The 20,409-nt window shown below is 52.9% G+C and overlaps 2 protein-coding genes across 9 annotated transcripts in view; both read left to right on the forward strand.

Annotated features, from left to right (window-relative positions):
- Window positions 1-20,409, forward strand: part of LOC309400651 (nitric oxide synthase 3-like) — a 31,735-nt gene that overhangs the window by 6,025 nt on the left and 5,301 nt on the right. For 3 of the 8 annotated variants that reach the window (XM_081969219.1, XM_081969217.1, XM_081969218.1), the window contains 17 exons: window positions 177-268; window positions 356-497; window positions 1,392-1,531; window positions 2,078-2,252; window positions 3,930-4,031; window positions 4,371-4,565; window positions 5,528-5,601; window positions 5,766-5,910; window positions 6,516-6,620; window positions 7,678-7,745; window positions 9,682-9,798; window positions 13,228-13,402; window positions 14,025-14,154; window positions 14,634-14,712; window positions 15,391-15,578; window positions 16,236-16,405; window positions 20,183-20,393. In XM_081969219.1, coding sequence (XP_081825345.1) covers window positions 177-268; window positions 356-497; window positions 1,392-1,531; window positions 2,078-2,252; window positions 3,930-4,031; window positions 4,371-4,565; window positions 5,528-5,601; window positions 5,766-5,910; window positions 6,516-6,620; window positions 7,678-7,745; window positions 9,682-9,798; window positions 13,228-13,402; window positions 14,025-14,154; window positions 14,634-14,712; window positions 15,391-15,578; window positions 16,236-16,405; window positions 20,183-20,393 — 2,308 coding nt within the window. The remainder of the gene's footprint in view (window positions 1-176; window positions 269-355; window positions 498-1,391; window positions 1,532-2,077; window positions 2,253-3,929; window positions 4,032-4,370; window positions 4,566-5,527; window positions 5,602-5,765; window positions 5,911-6,515; window positions 6,621-7,677; window positions 7,746-9,681; window positions 9,799-13,227; window positions 13,403-14,024; window positions 14,155-14,633; window positions 14,713-15,390; window positions 15,579-16,235; window positions 16,406-20,182; window positions 20,394-20,409) is intronic. The other 5 variants (XM_081969220.1, XM_081969221.1, XM_081969222.1 and 2 more) reach the window with 5 other exon arrangements.
- On the forward strand, window positions 18,163-19,155 carry LOC309400248 (ferritin, higher subunit-like; the record flags this gene model as incomplete). The annotated part of the gene is made up of 2 exons (XM_081968662.1): window positions 18,163-18,225; window positions 18,746-19,155. 2 exons carry the CDS (start codon window positions 18,163-18,165, stop codon window positions 19,097-19,099), a joined length of 417 nt encoding a protein of 138 aa, XP_081824788.1. The 3' UTR covers window positions 19,100-19,155.

The raw sequence follows: 20,409 nt of genomic DNA on the forward strand, positions 1-20,409 counted from the left end.
AGGCTCCCCTATTCCAGCTGGTAAAGGGGTACTAGGCTGAAGGTCTTTGTCTGGATCTGTCTCTCGGGGTTCCCCACTGCAGCCCCTCCTCTACGGGGAACTTTGGTCCACCGGGTGCCTACCGGCGGGGAAACAATGGGAATCCCTGCTCCCCGTTTGACTCTCCTTCCCACTAGGTCTTTGATGCTCGGGACATCACCAGTGCCCAGGAGATGTACACCTTCCTCTGCACCCACATCAACTACGCCACCAACCGCGGGAACCTCCGGTGAGCCCTGCGGGCACAGACTGAAGGTTGCGGTGGAAGGGCCCTCTGGCAAACCCTGAGGTTTCTCCCTCACTTCCTTCCCGCCAGGTCGGCCATCACCATCTTTCCCCCACGGGTGGCAGGACGGGGGGACTTCCGCATCTGGAACCAGCAGCTCATCCGTTATGCCGGGTACAAGCAGCCCGACGGCTTCATCCTGGGAGATCCGGCCAATGTGGAGATCACTGAGGTGAGCTGGGCAGGTCGTCCTCAACCTACGACCAAAAGGAAGCCTAATTTTTCTGTTGCTAAGTGAAACAGTTGTTCAGTCCCTTTTCGCGACCTTTCTTACCGTGGTTGTTCAGTGAATCACTGCCATTAAGGGAGTCACATGGCTGTTAAGTGAATCTAGCTTCCGCCCTGATTTCACTTGTTGGAAGGTCCCAAAATGGGATCATGTCACCCCGAGACGGTGCAACCGTCATAAATACGAGTCACTTCTCAGTGTCTGAATTTGGATCACAATGACCACGCAGATGTTACAATGGTCATCAAGTGTGAAAAAGACTAAATATGACAAGTTGAGGTAGTTCTCCACTTACAACATTTAGTGGCCATTCAAAGTTACAACAAAACGGAATAACGTGACTTGGGACCCTTTTTCATACTTACAACTATGGCAGAATTATGTAACAACTCCAGCAAGAAATGTCAACCAAGGGTGGCCACATTCACTGAACAATTGTCTCATTTAACGACTCAGTTGTGGTTGTAAGTTCACCTGTATTGAAAATCGATGGCGAGACAGGCTCAGCCCTGCACCCCCAAATCCTGTCCTCCTCCTGCCTTTTGCCTGAATGAGTGGGGGGGGGCTCCTGCTGGATCCTACCCTTCCCCACCCCCGTGGAAGGGGCCTGGACCCTCCATTCACCTCCCTCCAGGTTCCAACACAGGGGCATCCTACCCCCTTTCGTAGTGCCCGCTGCAAGATTGCCATCTTGGCCCATACGGTTTCCCTGTAGGATCTGCATGTGGGGAGGGGCTCAGGACTAGTGGAAAAGCCAGCGAGGGGAGGGCGAAGCAGACTGACTCTTGGGGGCCGCCTCCCTATTGCTGTTCTTTTTGTCCCTCACCCCTTCCCCAGCTCTGCATCCAGTACGGCTGGCGTCCCCCTTATGGCCGTTTCGACGTGCTCCCCCTGCTGCTGCAGGCTCCAGACGAGGACCCCGAACTCTTCGTCCTGCCTCCTGAGCTGGTGTTGGAGGTGCCCATCACCCACCCCACGTGAGTCCAGCTGGCCTGACCAGGACCCCAGATCGTGGGGGCACAGTGGTCTCTGGGGAGTCTCGGACGAGCCCAGGAGCACAGGGGTCAAGTTCCTTTGATGAAAGCCACCCCACAGCCTGGTGGGCCACTTGGGCCCCCTTGTCTGACGCCCTCTAAATCTGTGGGATGGGGTCACCCACCCCCTTTGCCACAGCTAATGGCCTGAGTGCTGTCAACGGCAGAGCCGTGGCCGAGGGCACCAGTTGGAAGAGTCTACGGCAGTGGTGGGTTCATTTGTACCGATAGTGGTTTGTCGGCCTGTCCCCGAACCGGTTCCCGGGGCTACGGTGGCACTGCCGCCATCTTGTTTTTCAGTTCTGCGCAGGCGCATCAAGCGCACACATGAGCGAACCGGCAGTAGTGCTTGCCAGAATCCACCCCTGGTCTACGGGCACAAAGTCTCTTTGTGGTTGCGCAAAGGACACTTCCAGGGATTCCCTAACCTTCCAACAATCCCCCACTTTCGTGCCCTGGTCGTCTTCAACTGTTGCCCGTCTTCTCCAGGCTACCGTGGTTTGAAGAACTGGGCCTCCGCTGGTACGCCCTCCCGGCTGTGGCCAACATGCTGCTGGAGATCGGTGGTCTGGAGTTCCCTGCTGCCCCGTTCAGCGGCTGGTACGTGGGCTGCGAGATCGGTATGCGTGATTTTTGCGACTCCCACCGCTACAACCTCTTGCAGGTAAGTGGTCTTTCCGATGCCCTGTCTGGGGCTCTGAGAAAAGAGGGGGGAGATCCATCCCTCTTAGACAGTCTCTGCCCTATCTTGATAGTCCTCACCTTATGCCCACAATTCAGCCCCGCATTTTTGCTGTTAAGCAAGACATACAGTACATGAAGTGAACGTTGTTAAGCAGGACATATGTGAAGTGAGTCCGACATGTTTTCTGGTCATTGTTGTTGGATCCCTCCCGTTTATATGTTAGTCCCCCGGTCGTTAAGTGAGTCTGGCTTCCCCATTGAGTTTGTTTGCAAAAAGGGGACTGCATGACCCTGGGATACTGCTACGGTCATAAGTATGAACCAGTTGCCAAGCGTCCGGATTTCGACCATGTGTCTGTGGGGATGCTGCAACGATCGTGTGATAAATGGTCCTAAGTCCTTTTTTTCAGTGCTGTTGTAACTTCGAACAGTCGCTAAATGAATCATTGTAAGTCGAGGACAACTGTAATTGCTCGGTTCACCTGGCTGGGCTCTCTTGCCCTGGGCATCAGGAGGTCCTCTAATAGGAAAGGAGACCCTGCAAAGAACTGCGGGGCACTTAGACTGTCCTGGGGAGGGGGAATCTTCTCGGAGCTCCCCCAAAGCAAGGAGAAGTGCCTTTGGCAGCCCCCTTGCCAGGGTCTATGGCCGTGATGGCAAACCTATGGCACGCAGAGCCATTTGTCAGGGCACGCGAGGCGTTGCCCTGTTAGCTGGCCAGTGCACATGCGCGCACTGAAGGCTCCGGAGGGCTAAAACTGGCCCTATGAGCAAAACCGGAAGTCCATGCCTGAACTTCTGGTTTGCCCATAGGGCCGGTTTTTCATGCACTGGAGGCTTCGGGGAAGCCCTGGAAGCCTCTGGGGGGCTGGGGGGCTGTTTTTGCCCTCCCCAGGCTCCTATAAAGCCTCTGGAGCCTGGGGAGGGTGAAAAAAGAATGCCAAAAATGGGGGGGGGAGAGTGCTGGTCATGGGTGCATGCATGCTGGGGTCCTGCGCATAGCATTATGGGTGTGGCACGCCTATTCATGACACCCTGCACTCCCCCCGCACGCGAGCCAAAAAAGGTTCGCCATCACTGGTCTATGAGGTCCCGGCCAGTTTGGCGTAGTGGTTCCTGCATCAGACTAGAAAGCAAGAGGCTGGGAGTTCTAGTTCTGCCTTAGGCCTGAAAGATGGATGGGCAACTTTGGGGCAGTCACCAGGAGACAATGAATTCTAGACCCTCCTTAGGCATGACAACCGGGTCGGTGACTTTGGGCCAATCACCAGGAGATGGGGAGTTCTAGTCCGGCCTTAGCCATGAAAGACCGGGGGGGGGGGGTGACTTTGGGCCAATCACCAGGACACTGAGAGTTCTAGTCCCGCCTTAGGCATGAAAGCCGGCTGAGTGACTTTGGAGTAGTCCCTCTCTCTCAGGGCAACCTACCTCACAGGGTTGTTGTTATGGGGTAAAAGAGGAAGAGGAAGATCCGTTGGATATGTTTGCCACCTTGAGTTGTTTATATAAATATTAAAAATGGGTTAAAAATAAATAAACAAACAAAGCCCTCCCAATGCCTAGCAACCTCTCTCTGCAATCCCGGACAGACCCCCCCTAAAGTCTGTTCCTGCTTCTCCATTATTCCTGCCTCCCATAACCGGAGCGTTTCTTGCAGGGCGTGGCTGAGAAGATGGGGCTGGACACGGGGACCACCCTCTCCCTCTGGAAGGACAAGGCAGCGGTGGAGATGAACGTAGCTGTGCTGCACAGCTTTCAGGTAGGGGGCGTCAGGCAGAGAGTCCTCACCTTACGACGGCCACTGAACTGTGCATTTCGGTCGCCACGTGAGATGTTTGTTTCTGGGAATGTGGCCCTGCTTTCTGTCATTCCACCCTCCCTCTCTCCTTCTCCTGCCCTCCCTTTTTTCTTTTTTTTCCTCTCTCATTCCCCCCTCCTCTCTTTTGATTAAGCTGGCAGCAGCTTTGGGTGGTCTGTGTGAGGGGCAAGACCCCGTCCACCCTTCCTTTCACCCTTGAGGGGTCTGGAAGAGAAAGAGAGCATCAGGGGTGTGGTGGATGATGGTTAATGGGACTCCACCCTTGGTCCTTCTCTGCAGCTGGCCAAAGTGACCGTTGTGGACCACCACGCCGTGGCCGAGTCCTTCATGAAGCACCTGGAGAATGAGCAGCGTATCCGGGGGGGCTGCCCGGCTGACTGGGTCTGGCTGGTGCCTCCCATCTCTGGCAGCCTCACCCCCGTCTTCCACCAGGAGCTGGTCAACTACCAGCTCTCCCCCGGCTTCCGATACCAGGTAGGTCTCTCTCTCACCTCCACGCCCCCTCCCCCTGGTTCACTGATGGGGAGGGGGCTGTGCTTCCTTCATCTCATATTCCTTGTGGGTTTTGCTTCTCTATGCCGAGAGGACTTTTGAAAGACTCTTGTGGGAGAGAAAAAGGGAAGAGGACAGATGGTTGGCCACGAAGCTAAGTTATGAAAGAGGGAAGTGGGGGGGAGGAGGAGGAGGAGAATGGCAGGAAGGACAAGGAGGAGAAAGGAGGAATAGAAAAAAAGGAGAAGGACAAGAGATGAAGAAGAGAAAGAAGGAGAGGAGGAGAAAGAGGGAAGAGAACAAGAAGGAGAGTAGGAGAGAGGAAGAGGAGAAGAAGGAAAAAGCAAAATGGAGAAGAGAGGAAAAAGAGAAAGGAGAATAGCAATAGCACTTAGACTTATATACCGCTTCCCAGTGCTTTACAGCCCTCTCTAAGCAGCTTTATAGAGTCAGCTTATTGCCCCCCAACAATCTGGGTCCTCATTTTACCAACCTCAGAAGGACGGAAGACTGAGTCAACCTTGAGCCTGGTGGGATTTGAATTGCCAAATTGCAGTCATCTGGCAGTCGGCAGAAGTAGACTGCCCTACTGCACTCTAACCACTGCACCACCCCGGAAGGAGGAGACCCAGAAGGTGAAAGAAGGAGAAAGGAGGAGAAGGAGGAGAAAGGGGAAGGCGAGGACAAGAGGGGAGGGGGAGGAGAAGGAGGAGAAGGGGCCGTATTTTGATCCTCGGCCATGTCTGAGGGGTCGTAGCTCACTTGTCCCAGGCCGTAATTTCCCACAGTCCCTAAACGAATGGTTCTGTTGAACGTTGAGGCCTCCCCGAGTCTCTGGGACCTCAAGGACAGCTAGGAGGCCTTCCGCTCCCTCCTCTCCACCCATCTGAGAGTCTCAGACCTTCCCCTGCCTTCCCCCCTCAAGAGACCCTCTCTCCCCACAGGCTGACCCCTGGAAGTCCTACATCCCCAAAGGGACCACCATCACCCGGAAGAAGACCTTCAAAGAGATCGCCAAGTAAGTCCCCTTCCTTCCTCAAGTTCTCCAAACCCAGCAGGTCCACCAGAGGAGAAGAACAAGGCTTACCCCATCGGTCTTGTGACCCCCCCATCCAAAGTCGGAGGTGGGATGGACACCTCAAGTCCGTCTCTCCACAACCCAACTCTCCTTTCTGTTACCAGCGCCGTCAAGATCTCCGCCAAGCTGATGGGTCATGTGATGGCCCAACGGGTCAAAGCCACCATCCTCTATGCCTCAGAGACGGGGAAGTCCAAGGCCTACGCCTTCAACCTGAAGGAGCTCTTCCAGTCAGCCTTCGCCCCTAAGGTGAGCCCGCCGGGACCCCTCCTCATTCGGGGAAGCTCCACGGGATGCTGGCCTTCAGCTCTTCTCGGAGAAGAGGGAAGACACATAGATCGTGACCTTCCCAGCACTGTGGGGGAAGACCTTCTTGGGTCCTGGGGCTGGAGAAGCTATATGATCTGGGTTCAGGGAGTCCACACCTGAATCAGGCATGGTCTATGCCCCACTGGACTTGGATGTCCATTGCTGTGGGAGAAGGTTGGTTGGTCAAGGAGAACCTTCAGAGAATGCAAGAGCCACCACCAGGTCGCGTTGAAACAAGCCTTTCCAGTCAACTGGTTGACACATTTTCAGTAAGGAACCTGGGGTGGAGCTCCCAACTCTTCCAGACTGGGTCATGGTTGACCTACACGCTACCTTCCGTCTGGTCCAGGAGAACATCTCACTGACGATGCCATGCAGGGTATAGGAAAGGAGAACAGCCCTTCCTTTCCCCAGATGGCCAACCTCCTTCATCTCAGAAATCCTCAGCAGATACCTTCAACAATTGGGGGCCCGAGTCACTGGTGGGTAGAAATGAAAGATGTTCATGTTTCCATCTCCTGCTGTTTCTGCGTCTCACCCTACAGGTGATGTGCCTCGATGAATACGACGTGGTGTCCTTGGAGCACGAGACCCTCGTTCTGGTGGTCACAAGCACTTTTGGCAATGGAGATCCACCTGAAAATGGAGAGGTAACGGCCTTAATGTGGGACAAAACGGTTGGACCATCTGGACAAGGGTCTCCCAACCTTGATGACTGGAAGAAGCGTGGACTTAAACTCCCAGAATTCCCCAGCCAACCTGAGAATTGGAGGAGTCTGGCTGGGGAATTCTGGGAGTTGAAGTCCACTCATCTTCAAGTCACCAAGGCTGAAACATGCTCATCTGTAGGCTTTGACTTATCTTCTCCAGAAGATACGGTGGTCCTTTCTGGCTCCATGTCTATGGAGATTCTCAATCCTCCAGGTCATGGTTGCCCCACGGTTGCAACTGGACTTTCTTGGGTTCTTCCTTTGAAAACATTTCACTTCTCAACTGAAGAACTTCCAAAGTTCTGAAGAAGGTTGAAGAACAGAAGAAGCTTCAGAACAGAAGAAGGGATGAGAAGCGAAAGGTTTTCAAGGAAAAAAAACACCCAAGAAAATCCAGCAGCTTTTTGGGGAAAGCACTTTTGAGGTCTTCTTCTGGCTCATTGGAGTTTGCAAATTCTTCTTCCGGAGATTGAGGTTCCTCACGGATGAGGTGGACATTAACCCATCAGGCCTCCTAGCCAGGGCAGCCTAGGGTACGTTGAGCAGTCACTCCCATCTTTTGACAAGGCTGCCCCTTATTTCTTCTGCTGTCCTCCCCCCAGTGTGCTGGGGATGATGGTGGTTGGATGGATGTCGACAGAAGAGTTTTGCTCCCTCAGGTAGGACCAAGTCCCACCCCAATCTCGTCCTTCAGCAAGTCCTGGCCGGTTGGGTTCTTCCTTGTACCAAAGGAGACCTCAAATCTGTTTCAGATACATGGACACAGAGTCACAGAGTTGGAAGGGAGCTTGGAGGTCTTCTAGCCTAACCCCCTACTCAAGCAGAAGACCCTCTACCCTTTCAGACAACTGGTTGTCCAATCTCTTCTTGAAAGCCTCCATTGATTGAGTACCCACAACATCTAGAGATATTCCACTGGTTAATGGTTCTCACCGTTAGGAAGTTTCTCCTTGGTTCTAGGTTGCTTCTCTCCTTGGTTGGTTCTTTCTCATTCCAGAGTTTCTCCAAGGCCTTGATGGAGATGTCTTGTCCTTATCTCGGAGCTGTTGAGCCGGAGTTTCAGAAGTAAGCCTTGCTATATCTTCTCTATCTCCCTCTCTCCAAGGTGTTTTCTGAATCAGCTGTGGGTTCAGCTTGCTGGAGCCTGGTTGAAGGTCCTTCAGCTTGGACCTTTTCCTCCAGAGGACCTCCTCCTGGCCCTCATCTGGCCAAGGAACCCTCAGCAGGAAAGGTCTTCAGAGTTTGGTTGTGGACAGAATTAGCTTTTTGAACAATTGTATATCATGACAAGGCCCAATAAAGTCACATTCTGGAAAGAATGACATTGGAGTTCTTTGAAGGCCTGAAGGAAACTTCTGGCATCTGGATGGTGGGGGGCCTTGTGAGTCAACCCACATGAGATTATAATGGGAACCACAGGAAGACCCCATCCCACATTGTAGCAGATCAGTGGAAGTAGAGCCCCTTTCCCAAAGGTGGTGGACCCCCATCCATGTTTATGGGACTTGAAGTCCAGCATAGTTGGGAGTTACAAGACCGGGAAGGTGAGTTATGAGATCTTGGTTCCCATAAGTTGCTTTCTCAAACATCTGGCAGCCCCTAAAATGGAGTCCTACTTACCTTAAATGCAAAGGCTCTTTGGAAAGCTACTCCAGATGTTGGCATCCTCTGGTCCCAAGCATCAGAAGCCATGCTCTGACCCCATTTCTGGAACTTTTTGTGACCCTTCCTACTTTTAATACATTATGGAGGAGCCCCCAAAGAGTTATGATCTGTATGGCTTACATCTACCAATATTTATGGCATTAAACTTAATTACTTACAACTCCTCTTCCTTCCATCTTACTTCCTCCCTCTCATCCTCCCTCTTCTCTCTTCCCTTCCTCCCTTCTTTCCCTTCTTTCCTCCCACTCTCTCTTTTCTTCTTTCTTCCTTCCCTCCCTCCCACCCACCCACACTTCATTCCCTCCCTCCTACCTACCCTCCTTTCTTCCTTTCTTCCCTTCTTCTCTCTCTCCTTCCTTGCTTCTATCCTTCCTTGTTCCCTCTCTCCCTTCCTGGCTCTTTCTCTCCTTTCTCCCTTCTTTCCTTCGTCTCTCCCACTCTTCCTTCTTTCTTTCCTTCCCTTCCTTTCTTCCTCCCTCCCTCCCATCCTTCCCTCCCTCCCTCCCACTCTCTTTTCTTCCTTTTCTCCCTCCCTCCCATCCACACTTCCTTCCCTCTCTCCCACCCACCCTCCTTTCTTCCTTCCCTCCTCCTTCTCTCTCCTTCTATCCTTCCTTCCTTGTTCCCTCCCTCCCTGGCTCTTTGTCTCCTTCCTTCCTTCCTGACTTCCACCCTCCCTCTTTATTCCTTTTTCCTTCCCTCCCATGATCTTTCTCTCCTTCCTTCCTTCCCTCCCTTTCCTCCCTCCCTCTCTCTCTCCGTCCTTCCCTCCCTCTCTCCTTCCTTCGTTCACTCCCTCCTTTCTTACTTCCTTCCCTCCCTACCTCCTTCCTTCCCTCCCTCCCCTCTCTCTCCTTCCTTCCCTTCTCTGTCTCTTTCCTTCCCTCTTTCCTCCCTCCCTCCCTTCCTTCCCTTCCTCCCTCCCATCCACACTTCATTCTCTCTCTCCCACCCACCCTCTTTACTTCCTTCCTTCCCTCCTTCCTCTCTCTCCTTCTATCCTTCCTTCCTTGTTCCCTCCCTCCCTGGCTCTTTCTCTCCTTCCTTTCTTCCTGCCTTCCACCCTCCCTCTTTTCTTCCTTTTTCCTTCCCTCCCATGATCTTTCTCTCCTCCCTTCCTTTCCTCCTTCCTTCCTTCCTTCCCTCCCTCCTCTCTCTCCTTCCTTTCCTCCCTCCCTCCTTCCTTCCCTCCCTCCTCTCTCCTTCCCTCCCTTCCTTCGTTCATTTCATCCTCTTTCTCTACTTCCTTCCTTCCCTCCTCTCTGTCTCCTTCCTTCCCTCCTTCCCTCTCTCCCTCCCTCCCCTCCCCTCCCCTTCCCTTCCCTTCCTCCCGCAGGAGCTACAAGATGCGTTTCAACAGCATCTCCCAGTCTGATCCCTCAGTGGTTTTCTGGAAGAGGAAACGCCGGGAGTCCAGCAACACCGACTGTGCCGGGGCCCTGGGGACCCTCAGGTGGGTTCTGGGCAGCCAGGCAGGAGATGGGACCCCAACTCAAGCCTTGCTGGGGGTGGGGCTGAGACTCGGAGGGCTTTCCATAGGGGTGGGAGGAGGTTGCCCTATACTCACCGGGGTGTGTGTGTTGTGGGGACCCCCTTTGTCATCCCTGCTCCGGTCTAGGACTTTTAGGCTCCTACCATCGGCCGCACCTCCTCCTCCTCCTGCTGCTCCAGGGTTCCACCTCTGCGCATTAAAAGGGGAAGGGTCTCCCTCTCTCTCCTTCTTGATTGACAGCCCTTTGCTCCGCCCCTCAGGCCGGGGAGGGTCTCACAGGGCCCCTCCCACTCTTTTGGGGGAACCCCTTGCAATCCTCCCGGCCAGTTTGAATTCCACCAGTAATCAAAGGCATTGAAGCATGACAGCTCCGTGGCAGCCGAAATATTAATTTGATCCCAATTGTTTTTATTTTATTTATTTATTATTTTTATTCGATTTATCAGTCACGCCCTCTCCGCGAAGGGACTCGGGGCGACGTACAATCAAATATATAGGCGTGTGGCATGGAGGAGGCAAATACATCAACATTTAACAACTCAAATAGAAATAAAAGCCACAAAGTTAAGATAAATAACAGTAAAATTACAACAATTAAAACAGTTAAAATACCCAAAAGATTTAAATTTACAATTTAAAATTGCCAGGGAGGTTAGAGAGTTCTAATTATGCCAGGCCGGCTAGTTGGAACAGGTGGGTCTTGAGTTTCGTGCGGAAGGAGCGGAGATCAGTCGTTGTCCTAATATCTGGGGGGAGGTCGTTCCAGAGGCCTGGGCCCATCACAGAGAAGGCCCTACTCCTGGGCGCCGCCCTCTGGCACTGCCTAGTGGACGGCACCCGGAGGAGTCCCTCTCTGTGAGAGCGGATTGGTCGCAGGGATGAATGAGGTAGGATACGATCCCGCAAATAACTAGGTCCTGTGCCATGGAGCGCTTTAAAGATGGTGATTAACACCTTGAAGCGCACCCAGTAGACCACAGGGAGCCAGTGCAGCTCGCGCAGGAGAGGTGATACATGGGTGAACCTCGTTCTCCCCATAATTGCCCGCGCGGCCGCATTCTGGACCAGCTGTAGTCTCCGGGTGCATCTCAAGGGGAGCCCCATGTAGAGAGCATTGCAGTAGTCCAGATGGGACGTCACCAGCACGTGAGTGACTGTGCGAAGGGCATCCCGGTCCAATAGGGGGCGCAATTGGTGCACCAGGCGAACGTGGTGGAACGCCCCCCTCGCCACGGCTGCCACATGGTCATCCATAGACAGCCGGGCGTCTAGGAGGACACCCAAATTGCGCGCCCGCTCCACGGGGGCCAGCTGCTCGCCCCCGATGGCCAGCGATGGAATACACTGGTTGAACCGGGGGGCCGGTAACCACAGCCACTCCATCTTGGAGGGGTTGAGTCTGAGTCTGTTGTCTCCCATCCAGACCCGTACGGCTTCCAAACACCAGGACACCATTTCGACGGCCTCGTTGGGGTGGTTGAGGGGGGGAGATGTACAGCTGCGTATCGTCAGCGTACAGATGGTATCCCACCCCAAAACCACGGATGATCTCACCCAGTGGCTTCATATATGTGTTGAACAGGAGGGGCGAGAGGACTGACCCCTGCGGCACCCCACAAGTGAGTGGCCTCAGGGTCGACCTCTGCTCCCCTGCCAACACACATTGCGTCCGGTCAGAGAGGTAGGAGCAGAACCACCGCAACACGGTGCCCCCTACCCCCAACCCCTCCAGCCGGCACAATAGGATACCATGGTCGATGGTATCAAAAGCCGCTGAGAGATCTAATAGGACCAGGATAGAGGAACAACCCCTATCTCTGGCCCTCCAGAGATCATCCACCAACGCGACCAAGGCTGTCTCTGTGCTGTGCCCGGGTCGGAAGGCGGACTGGCGCGGGTCTAGATAATCAGATTCCTCCAGGTGACGTGGGAACTGTTGAGCCACCACACTCTCTACAACCTTCGTTAAAAAGGGAAGGTTGGAGACGGGACGATAATTAGCTAGCTCAGTTGGGTCCAGCGAAGGCTTCTTGAGCAAGGGCCTCACAACCGCCTCTTTCAAGACGGCTGGCAGGAACCCCTCACTCAATGAAGCGTTCACTAGTCCCAGTAGCCAGCCTCGTGTGACCTCCCAGGATGCCAGTACAAGCCAGGAGGGACACGGGTCCAATAAACATGTGGTGGCTCGCAGTCGCCCACGCAGCCTGTCCAAATCCTTGGTGGCAACAGAGTCAAACTCCTCCCAGAATGGTCTCTCAAGACTCGCCTTGGACGTCCCCTCTGGAACACTGAGGGGGACCCATTCCCTCCGGATTTGAGCGATTTTATCCTGCAGGTATTCCCCAAATTCCTCTGCCCTGCCCTGCAAAGGGGGTTCCCGCGGCCTCTGTGACAAAAGGGAGCGGGTCACCCGAAACAGGGCGGCAGGGCGGTTCTCTGTGGACGCAATAAGAGTGGCGCAATGTTGACGTTTGGCCACCCTCAATGCCACAAGGTATGTCCTTAAGTAGGTTTTTACCTGTGTTCGGTCAAATTCGGAGCGAGAGGATCTCCATCTGCTCTCTAGGCGTCTCTTGTGGCGCTTCATCGCCCTTAGCTCCTCGTTAAACCAAGGGGCCAGGGCGGTTCGTTGCTACCGGAGAGGCCGCAGAGGCGCAATCCGGTCTAAGGCCCCGGCGGCCGCACTATTCCATGCGGCTACCAGGTCCTCCATCCGGGAGCGGGTCAGGTCTACAGGAAGTGGCCCAAGCTCCGTCTGGAACCTATCCGGTTCCATCAGGCGCCTGGGGCGGAACCATCTAGGACAATTAGGCTAATAATGGTTTATCCCAGGGTTCCCCAACCTTTGTGTGTTTCTGGATGGTTCCCTGTGCACAGCAGGCACGGAAACGGAGCATGCCTGCACCTTCTCGTCTGCGGCTCACACAAGGGGGGATCGCCTGCCAATTGTGCAAGGCCCAGTAGCGGGTTGTGGACCAGGGAATGTGGATGCCTGATTTATCCGACCGTAACGATCCCTGACAAAGAGAAACTTCCCTTCTGGAGGAGGAAGGAGGTGTTGAGATTGCCCTCTGGTTATCCGGGCATCACTTGCCGTTCTGTGATGCCTGCCTCTGATTCTGCGCTGCTACGCGACCGTCATATTTTGGCGGAGCTGCCTCAGGTTCCCCATCTCCAAGGGCCCTCCTAACACAGCTGGATGGGCAGAAACAGGGGGGCACAGAAGACCCCTCCTCCTCCTTGGGCAGAAGTTCAAAATTGTCCAAGCTGCAGGGTGGGAGAAGAGATGCGCCTGCCCCAAATCGTCTCGGGCAAAGAACCCCCCCTCCTCACAGCTTCATCCGAGCCCCAGAGAGGAGAAGCCGCTTAGGACCCTCTTTCTCTCCTCAGGTTCTCCGTCTTCGGGCTGGGATCTCGCGCATACCCCCATTTTTGTGCCTTTGCCCACGCAGTGGACACCCGGCTGGAGGAACTGGGTGGCGAGCGGATCCTGCCTCTGGGCGAAGGGGACGAACTCTGCGGCCAGGAGGAGTCTTTTCGCACCTGGGCCTCCAGCGTCTTCAAGGTGGGTGTTGGGCAGTGGCAGGATTGCCCCCCCCCAAACCCCTCAAGAGTGAACCTCCCTGTGGCCCTTCTGCTCAGAAACATCCAAGTGTTCCTGCAAACCCTTGGGCTCTTCCCCATCTCCCTGGGAAGGGCAGCGCTGCCACCTGGTGGCCAACTGTGCAGGTAGTCCTCGATGTACGACCCAATTTCCATTGCTAAGTGAGACATTTGCAAGATAATTTTTGTCCCCTTTTTACGACCTTTCTTGCCAAGGTAGTTAAGCAAATCACTGCTGTTGTTCAGTCAGTCACACGGTCGTTAAGTGAATCTGGCTTCCCCCACTGACTTTGCTCGACCGAAGGTCGCAAACAGGGGATCACGTGACCCTGGGACTCTGTGACCGTCATAAAGAGGTCAGTTGCCGGGCATCTGAATGTTGATCTCATGACCCATCGGGATGGTTGACAGCGTGAAAAATGGTCCCAAGTCATTTTTTTCACTGCCGTTGTAACTTTGAACGGTCACTAAACAAACCATCGTAAGTGAAGGACTACCTGTATCCTTCCCAGAAGATGCACCTGGGGGGCTGGGGGCTGCTAGCAGGTTCCCCTCTCTGACCTCCTCCTAATTTTTCCTTGCAGGCCGCCTGCGACACCTTCTGCGTGGAGTCCGACTCCGTCTCCACCGAGGTTTTCTCCAACCGCTGCAGCTGGAAGCGCAACCGGCACCGGGTCCTGGCCCAACCCAGCACCACCTTTGACCTCCTGGCAGGTAGAGGAGGGGGATGGTCAGAGTAGCCCTTCCCTCCCCACTTCCCTCCGATTCAACTTACCCAATTGGCTGGGATTTTTGGGCAGTGCGGATGAGCGCTTACCTTGGTGGTGTTCCTGAGCTCCGGTACCTCAGCTCGATATCGGGCTGTGGCTGGTTGCCAAACCGGGCCACACAAGTGGGAGCATACGGAGCTGCATGTGTGCAAGTAACACACGGACGAAACCATTCCCTCTTTCCCCCTCGTCCTCTCCCCACCCTTCCAAAACATCCTGTTTGATGCACCAGCTGTCCTCTCGCGGGTCGCTCGTGTCCACCCACTCCTAAAATACATGGAGGGCCTTTGTGGCCAGAAATGGTACACCCCTCTTTTTTAGGAAGGCCTGGCTTTAGCGTGGGGAGACCCCTGGGGGCAGAAACCCCCCTCACCTGCATGACTGAACCATCCCTTTCTCTCTCCCTGTGACCCCCCCCCCCAGATCTCACAAAGATGCACAAACGCAAGGTGTTTCCGTGCTACATCATTTCGGTCAAGAACCTGCAGAGCGCCGATTCTGGGTGAGAGTCCTTTTAGGGTGGGGTGGGCGGTACCCTCCTTCTGCAGGTAGGAGGTGGGTGGAAGGGCCCCCCTGAATTCCAACCCCCCCTTCCCTCCTCTCTGCTCTCCTGGTTTCATCTCCCACAGCTAAGCTCAACTCTAGGGAGATACAGGTAGTCCTCAACGTCCACGCATTTACGTCACTGAGAGAGACATTCACTCAGTGGGTTTTGCCCTGTTTGCCACGGTCATTAAATGAATCCCTGCAGTGGTTTTAAATTAGTCACATGGTCATGGAGCGAATCCGCCTTCCCCGTTGACTTGGCTCGTCCGAAGGTCGCAAAAGGAGACTCACCCGAACCCGGGACACCTGCGACCGTCCTAAATCTGAGTCTTCGGCCAAATGTCTGAATTTGTCTCAGGCAATCCCACTGATCATAAGGGTGAAAAATGGTCTTTTTCAGTGCTGGAAAAAAACAGTCACTAAATGAACTTTGGTTGCTCGAGGGTTACCTGTATTTCACCTGCAGACGTAGAGTTGAGGGGGCCTCCGAGGCCATGTAGTCCATCCCTGGGGTGCAGGGCAGGAGTCCCAATGCAACCACCTTCAGGGAGCACATCCCTGGAACCCCGCTTGGCATCGATTCAGTTGGTGTGGGGGGCTCCACACTCACTGATGCCTTGCCCCCTCCCACCAGCCGGGCCACCATCCTGGTACGGTTACAGACGGGAGACCAACCGGAGCTGCAGTATCAACCTGGTGACCACGTCAGCATCTTCCCCGCCAACCGGCCGGAGCTGGTAGAGGCGTTGATGCAGCTAGTCCAGGACCCCCCGCCAGCTGAGGAGCCTGTCGCCGTGGAGACCCTGGAGGCGGGCACTGAGGGTGAGAACTGGGAAGACAGATGAGCCCCGGGGGCGGAGCCTGTTGCCCTGATTTGCATGCCTGTGCCGAATGCAGGGAGGGCCAGGACAGCCTCACCTACCCAAAAAGTGGCGTGCGAGGCCACAGGGGTGCCAGCCTTTAAGCAAATGCCCCAGAGGTGGGTTCCTACCAGTTCGGACCGGTCCGACCGAGTAGGTAGTAACTCGGTCTGCCATGCACTGCCATCTTGTTTTTTGCTGCTGCGTATGCGCAGGAGCATTTTTTTAGTACTGCACATGCACTCAAAGCGCGCATCAACCATACATCAAGCGTGCAGGGCGTCCCTGAGCACACCAGCAGTAGCAGCAGCCAGAACCCCCCCCCTGAAATACCCATACCCACCACGCGGGGGAGAACAAGAGCCCGCCGGGAGCCCTTGACTTACGAGCACGATTGTGACCAGAATTATAGGGAATCCTCAATTTAGAATGAGGCGAAAATTGCAGGTCATTCCCCAATTTACAACCATAATTGTGACGAGAATGTCAGGTAGTCCTCGACTTATGACATTTGAGCCAAGAATTACAAGTAGCTGGAGTCCGGCTTGGGGTGAGCTGGAGTCCGGCTTGGGGACCCGCGTCACGCTTCACTCCACTGCCCTCTCTTTCTCCATCGTAGGCGTGAAACGGATGTGGGTGCCCAGCCACCGCCTGCCCCCTTGCACGCTGCGCCAGGCGCTCACTCACTTCCTGGACATAACCACGGCGCCCAGCCCACAGCTACTCCAGTTGCTGGCCACCCTGGCCGAAGACCGAGTTGAGCGGGAGAAGCTACAACGGCTCAGCCAGGTAGGGACGGTGCTCGAATGGAGAATCACAGAGTTGGAAGGGACCCCAGAGGTCATCCAGTCTAATCCCCTGCGCAAGCAGAAGACCCTAGAAGAAGGACAGATTCATGGAAGGGACCTCAGAGATCATATAGTCCAAACCCCTGCTCAAGCAGGTGACCCTTACAGAATTATAAGAGTTGGAAGGGACCTTAGAGCAGGGGGTTGAACTAGATGACCTCTAAGGTCCCTTCCACCTGTGTTATTCTGCTATTCGTTCAGAAAGGCTTGTTGTTAGTTATGAAGTGGTGTCCGACCCATTGCAACCCCATGGACAACGTCCCTCCAGGCCTTCCTGTCCTCTTCCATCCTCTGGAGTCCATTTAAGCTCATGCCTAGTTCTTTAGTGACTCCATCCAGCCATCTCATTCTCTGCCCTCCCTTTTCTTCTTCTTTTGCCCTCCATCGTTCCCAGCCTTCAGCTCTTCTCCTGTGAGTCCTTCCGTCTCACTAGGTGGCCAAAGTCTTTGGGTTTCCTCTTCAGGATCTGCCTTCTAAAGAGCAGTCAGGGTTGATCTCCTCTAGGACGGACCTGTTGGATCTCCTTGCAGTCCAAAGGACTCAATGCAGGAATCGTCTCCAGCACCAGAGTTCAAAGGCCTCCGTTCTTTGGCGCTCAGCCTTCCTTATGGTCCAACCTTCACAGCCATCCATTGCAACTGGGAAAACCATCGCCTTGACTATACGCACTTTTTTTAAAAAAAATAATATTTATTTATTCTTGTAAAAATAGAATCATACAAACATAATTTTAAACATATTGCCGTCACAGCGCAAGAAATCATAGTGTTTAAGTAACCAAACTAAACATTACCGTCTTAATGGTAGGCCTAATATTTAACATCAACATTTACACCATATGCAGCCCATCTAGTCAGCGTACCTACTTCATCAATTCTTATTCGTCCTTTAGTTTCTGATTAATATTATTTACCAGCATCTGATTTAAACATATATTATTGCTTCAGTTGTTGTTATTCGGTCGTTCCCGTACCCAATTGTACCACCTCTTCCACGAGTTATAGAATTCTGAGTCCTTTTTTCCTTTAATTAATTTTGTTAGTCTATCTGATTCTGCGCATTCATTAATTTTATTTATTACTGCCCTATCCATTGGTAATTGATCGCTCTTCCATTCCTGGGCAAATGCCAATCTTGCCGCAATGGTTATGTGCAACACCAAAAACCATATCTCCATGTTGATATCTGGGGGTTTGAGTCCCAACAGGAAGGTTTCAGGTTTCAAATCTAATTGATGTTGGGTGATTTCTATTAACCACTGCCTGATTTTTTTCCAGTATTTAATCGCCATTGGGCAGGTCCACCACTGATGGAAATAGGTCCCCTCTCTGTGACCACATTTCCAGCAATTAGGCATGATCCCAGGGAACATTCTGGCAAGTCTTGCCGGTGGTAGGTGCCACCGATATATCATTTTATATGTATTTTCCTTATACGAGGCTGCCATAGTCAATTTCATATTTTTAAACCAAATTTCTTCCCAACTTTGAAAGTCCAATGTGCGTCCTATATTCCGTCCCCAAGCAATCATGCAGTCTTTGACCACTTCTTCCCCTACGTCCAATAGCAATAGATGTCCGTAACACTTGGAAAGCATCCCTTTCTCTGTTCCAAAAAGAACCTTGTCCAGTTCTTGTTTATAGGGATATATACCTTCAGTCTTCTGATCTTTTTTATACCTTGAGAATATCTGGGAATATGGCCACCAGTCGATATGGTACCCTTGCGAAGCTAGTGATTCCCTGGTCTTCAAATTCCCCTGTGAGTCTAAGATCTCTTCATATGTCAAGATCTTCTCCCCTCTGTATCGTGTTGGATAAGCAAGGGCTTCCTGAGTAGAGATCCAGCATGGCACCTTCAAGTATAACTTCCTCCTCAACTTCTCCCAAGAGTGGCTCAAGGTCCTACGCACCAGATGATCGTTAAAGTGTTTGGGTCGCTCTGAACCAGGCCAAATATAATAGTGCCAACCATACTGTAGGCCCCAGCCTTCAATAGTCAGGAGCCGTGTTCTTCTCAGGGTCATCCATTCTTTAATCCAAATTAATAAAGCCGCCTGATAATAAAGCTGCCAATTGGGGAGACCAAATCCCCCTCTAATTCTAGGTTCCTGCATCATTTTCAGTTTAATTCTAGGTTTTTTACCTTGCCAAATAAATTTTGAGACGGCTCTATTCATTTCATCAAAGAATTTCTTTTCCAATCTTACAGGGGCCGATTGAAATAAAAATAGCCATTTGGGGAGAATACACATTTTAATAACTGCTATTCTCCCCATAAGGATGACACGCAAATTCGTGAAGCGTTCCATATTTTTAAGCGAGGAGGTCGTATTGTGTTGCAAGATATCAAGAAGCCAGATAAAGACGAATGGGGCAACAGCTTAGATGCCTTGGAGCATGCCCTGCAGCTGGAGAAGGAGGTCAACCAGGCTTTGCTGGATCTACACAAGCTGGCAACGGAGAAAGTAGACCCTCATCTCTCTGACTTTCTGGAGAATGAATTCCTGGAGGAGCAAGTGAAGGCCATCAAGCTCCTGGGGGACCATTGTACCAACTTGAAGCTCCTGGGGCTGCCCCAGAATGGCATGGGCGGATACCTCTTTGACAAGCTCACCTTAAGCGAGAGCAGCTAAACTTTGTCCCGTTTGATTTATGGCGTTTCTCTTGGCAGGCAAAAAAAAAAAAAAAAGACTATACGCACTTTTGATTGGCAGGGTGATGTCTCTGCTTTTTAGGATGCTGTCTAGATTTGCCATCACTTTCCTCCGCAGGGGCCAGCCTCTTTTAGCATAGTCAATGCAGCAGAAGTAGACGTTTTTCTGGAACTCTCTAGCTTCCTCCATGATCCAGCATATGTTGGCAATTTGATCTCTAGTTCCTCGGCCTCTTCAAAATCCTGCCTGCACTTCCGGCAGTTCTCGATCCACATACTGCTGGAGCCTTGCTTGTAGGATTTTGAGCATAACTTTACTAGCGTGTGAAATGAGTGGAATGGGGTGGTAGTTTGCACATTCTTTGGCATCGCCTTTCAAAGGCTTACTCAGGCCTTTAAGCTGCCTTCGCACAACACCCTGTGCTCATCTTAACTTTCCTCGTGGCTTTTCTCTTCTGCCTCAGTTGCTGCAAGGGCTCAGCCTGCTGGATTCGGTGGCAGGCCAGCATATTACACAAAGCTTAATTCAAACGTCATTTAATTGCACCTAGTCCTCGACTTACGACCACAATTGAGCCCAACATTTCCATTTTAAGCGAGACAGTTGTGAGAGACTTTTACCCCATTGAGATTTGCCGCAGTTGTTAAGTTAGTCATACAGTCCTTAAATGAATCGGGCTTCTCCGATGCCTTCACTCATCAGAAGGTCGCAAAATGGGATTGCGTCACCCCTGGGACACTGTAACCGTCGTAAATATGACTTAGTTGTCTTCATTCTTGTAATAGGAGTCAGCTGTCAAGTGTCCTAATTTAGATCACTGGACGCTGGAACCATCGAAAGTCTGAAAACAGTCATAAGTCACTTTTTCACTAGTTGGAACTTTGAACGGTCGCTAAGTGAACTGTTTTAAGTCGAGGACTACCTGTATTTTGTCTGAATGAAGCCCACTCCCTCTTGGCCCCTCCAAGAGATGTTTGGTGCCCATCCTGGGCTCAGCTGTGCTTCGCTTTCCCCGATTTCACCATCTGTCATGGTCCTGAGTGCCGATTCTTGTGCCTGCAGGACTCTCTTCTCTATGAGGAATGGAAGTGGTTCCGGTGCCCGACAATTGTGGAGCTGTTGGAGGAGTTCCCTTCAGTGGCGCTGCCCACCTCTCTGCTGCTCACCCAGCTGCCCCTGCTGCAGGCCCGCCAGTACTCTGTCAGCTCCGCGCCTGACGCCCACGCGGGGGAGCTGCACCTCACTGTAGCCGTGCTCAACTACCGCAGTCAGGGTGAGTGGGCAGGAGG

This window comes from Natrix helvetica, assembly GCF_964273705.1.
Source record: "Natrix helvetica genome assembly, chromosome: W".
Taxonomy (NCBI): domain Eukaryota; kingdom Metazoa; phylum Chordata; class Lepidosauria; order Squamata; family Natricidae; genus Natrix; species Natrix helvetica.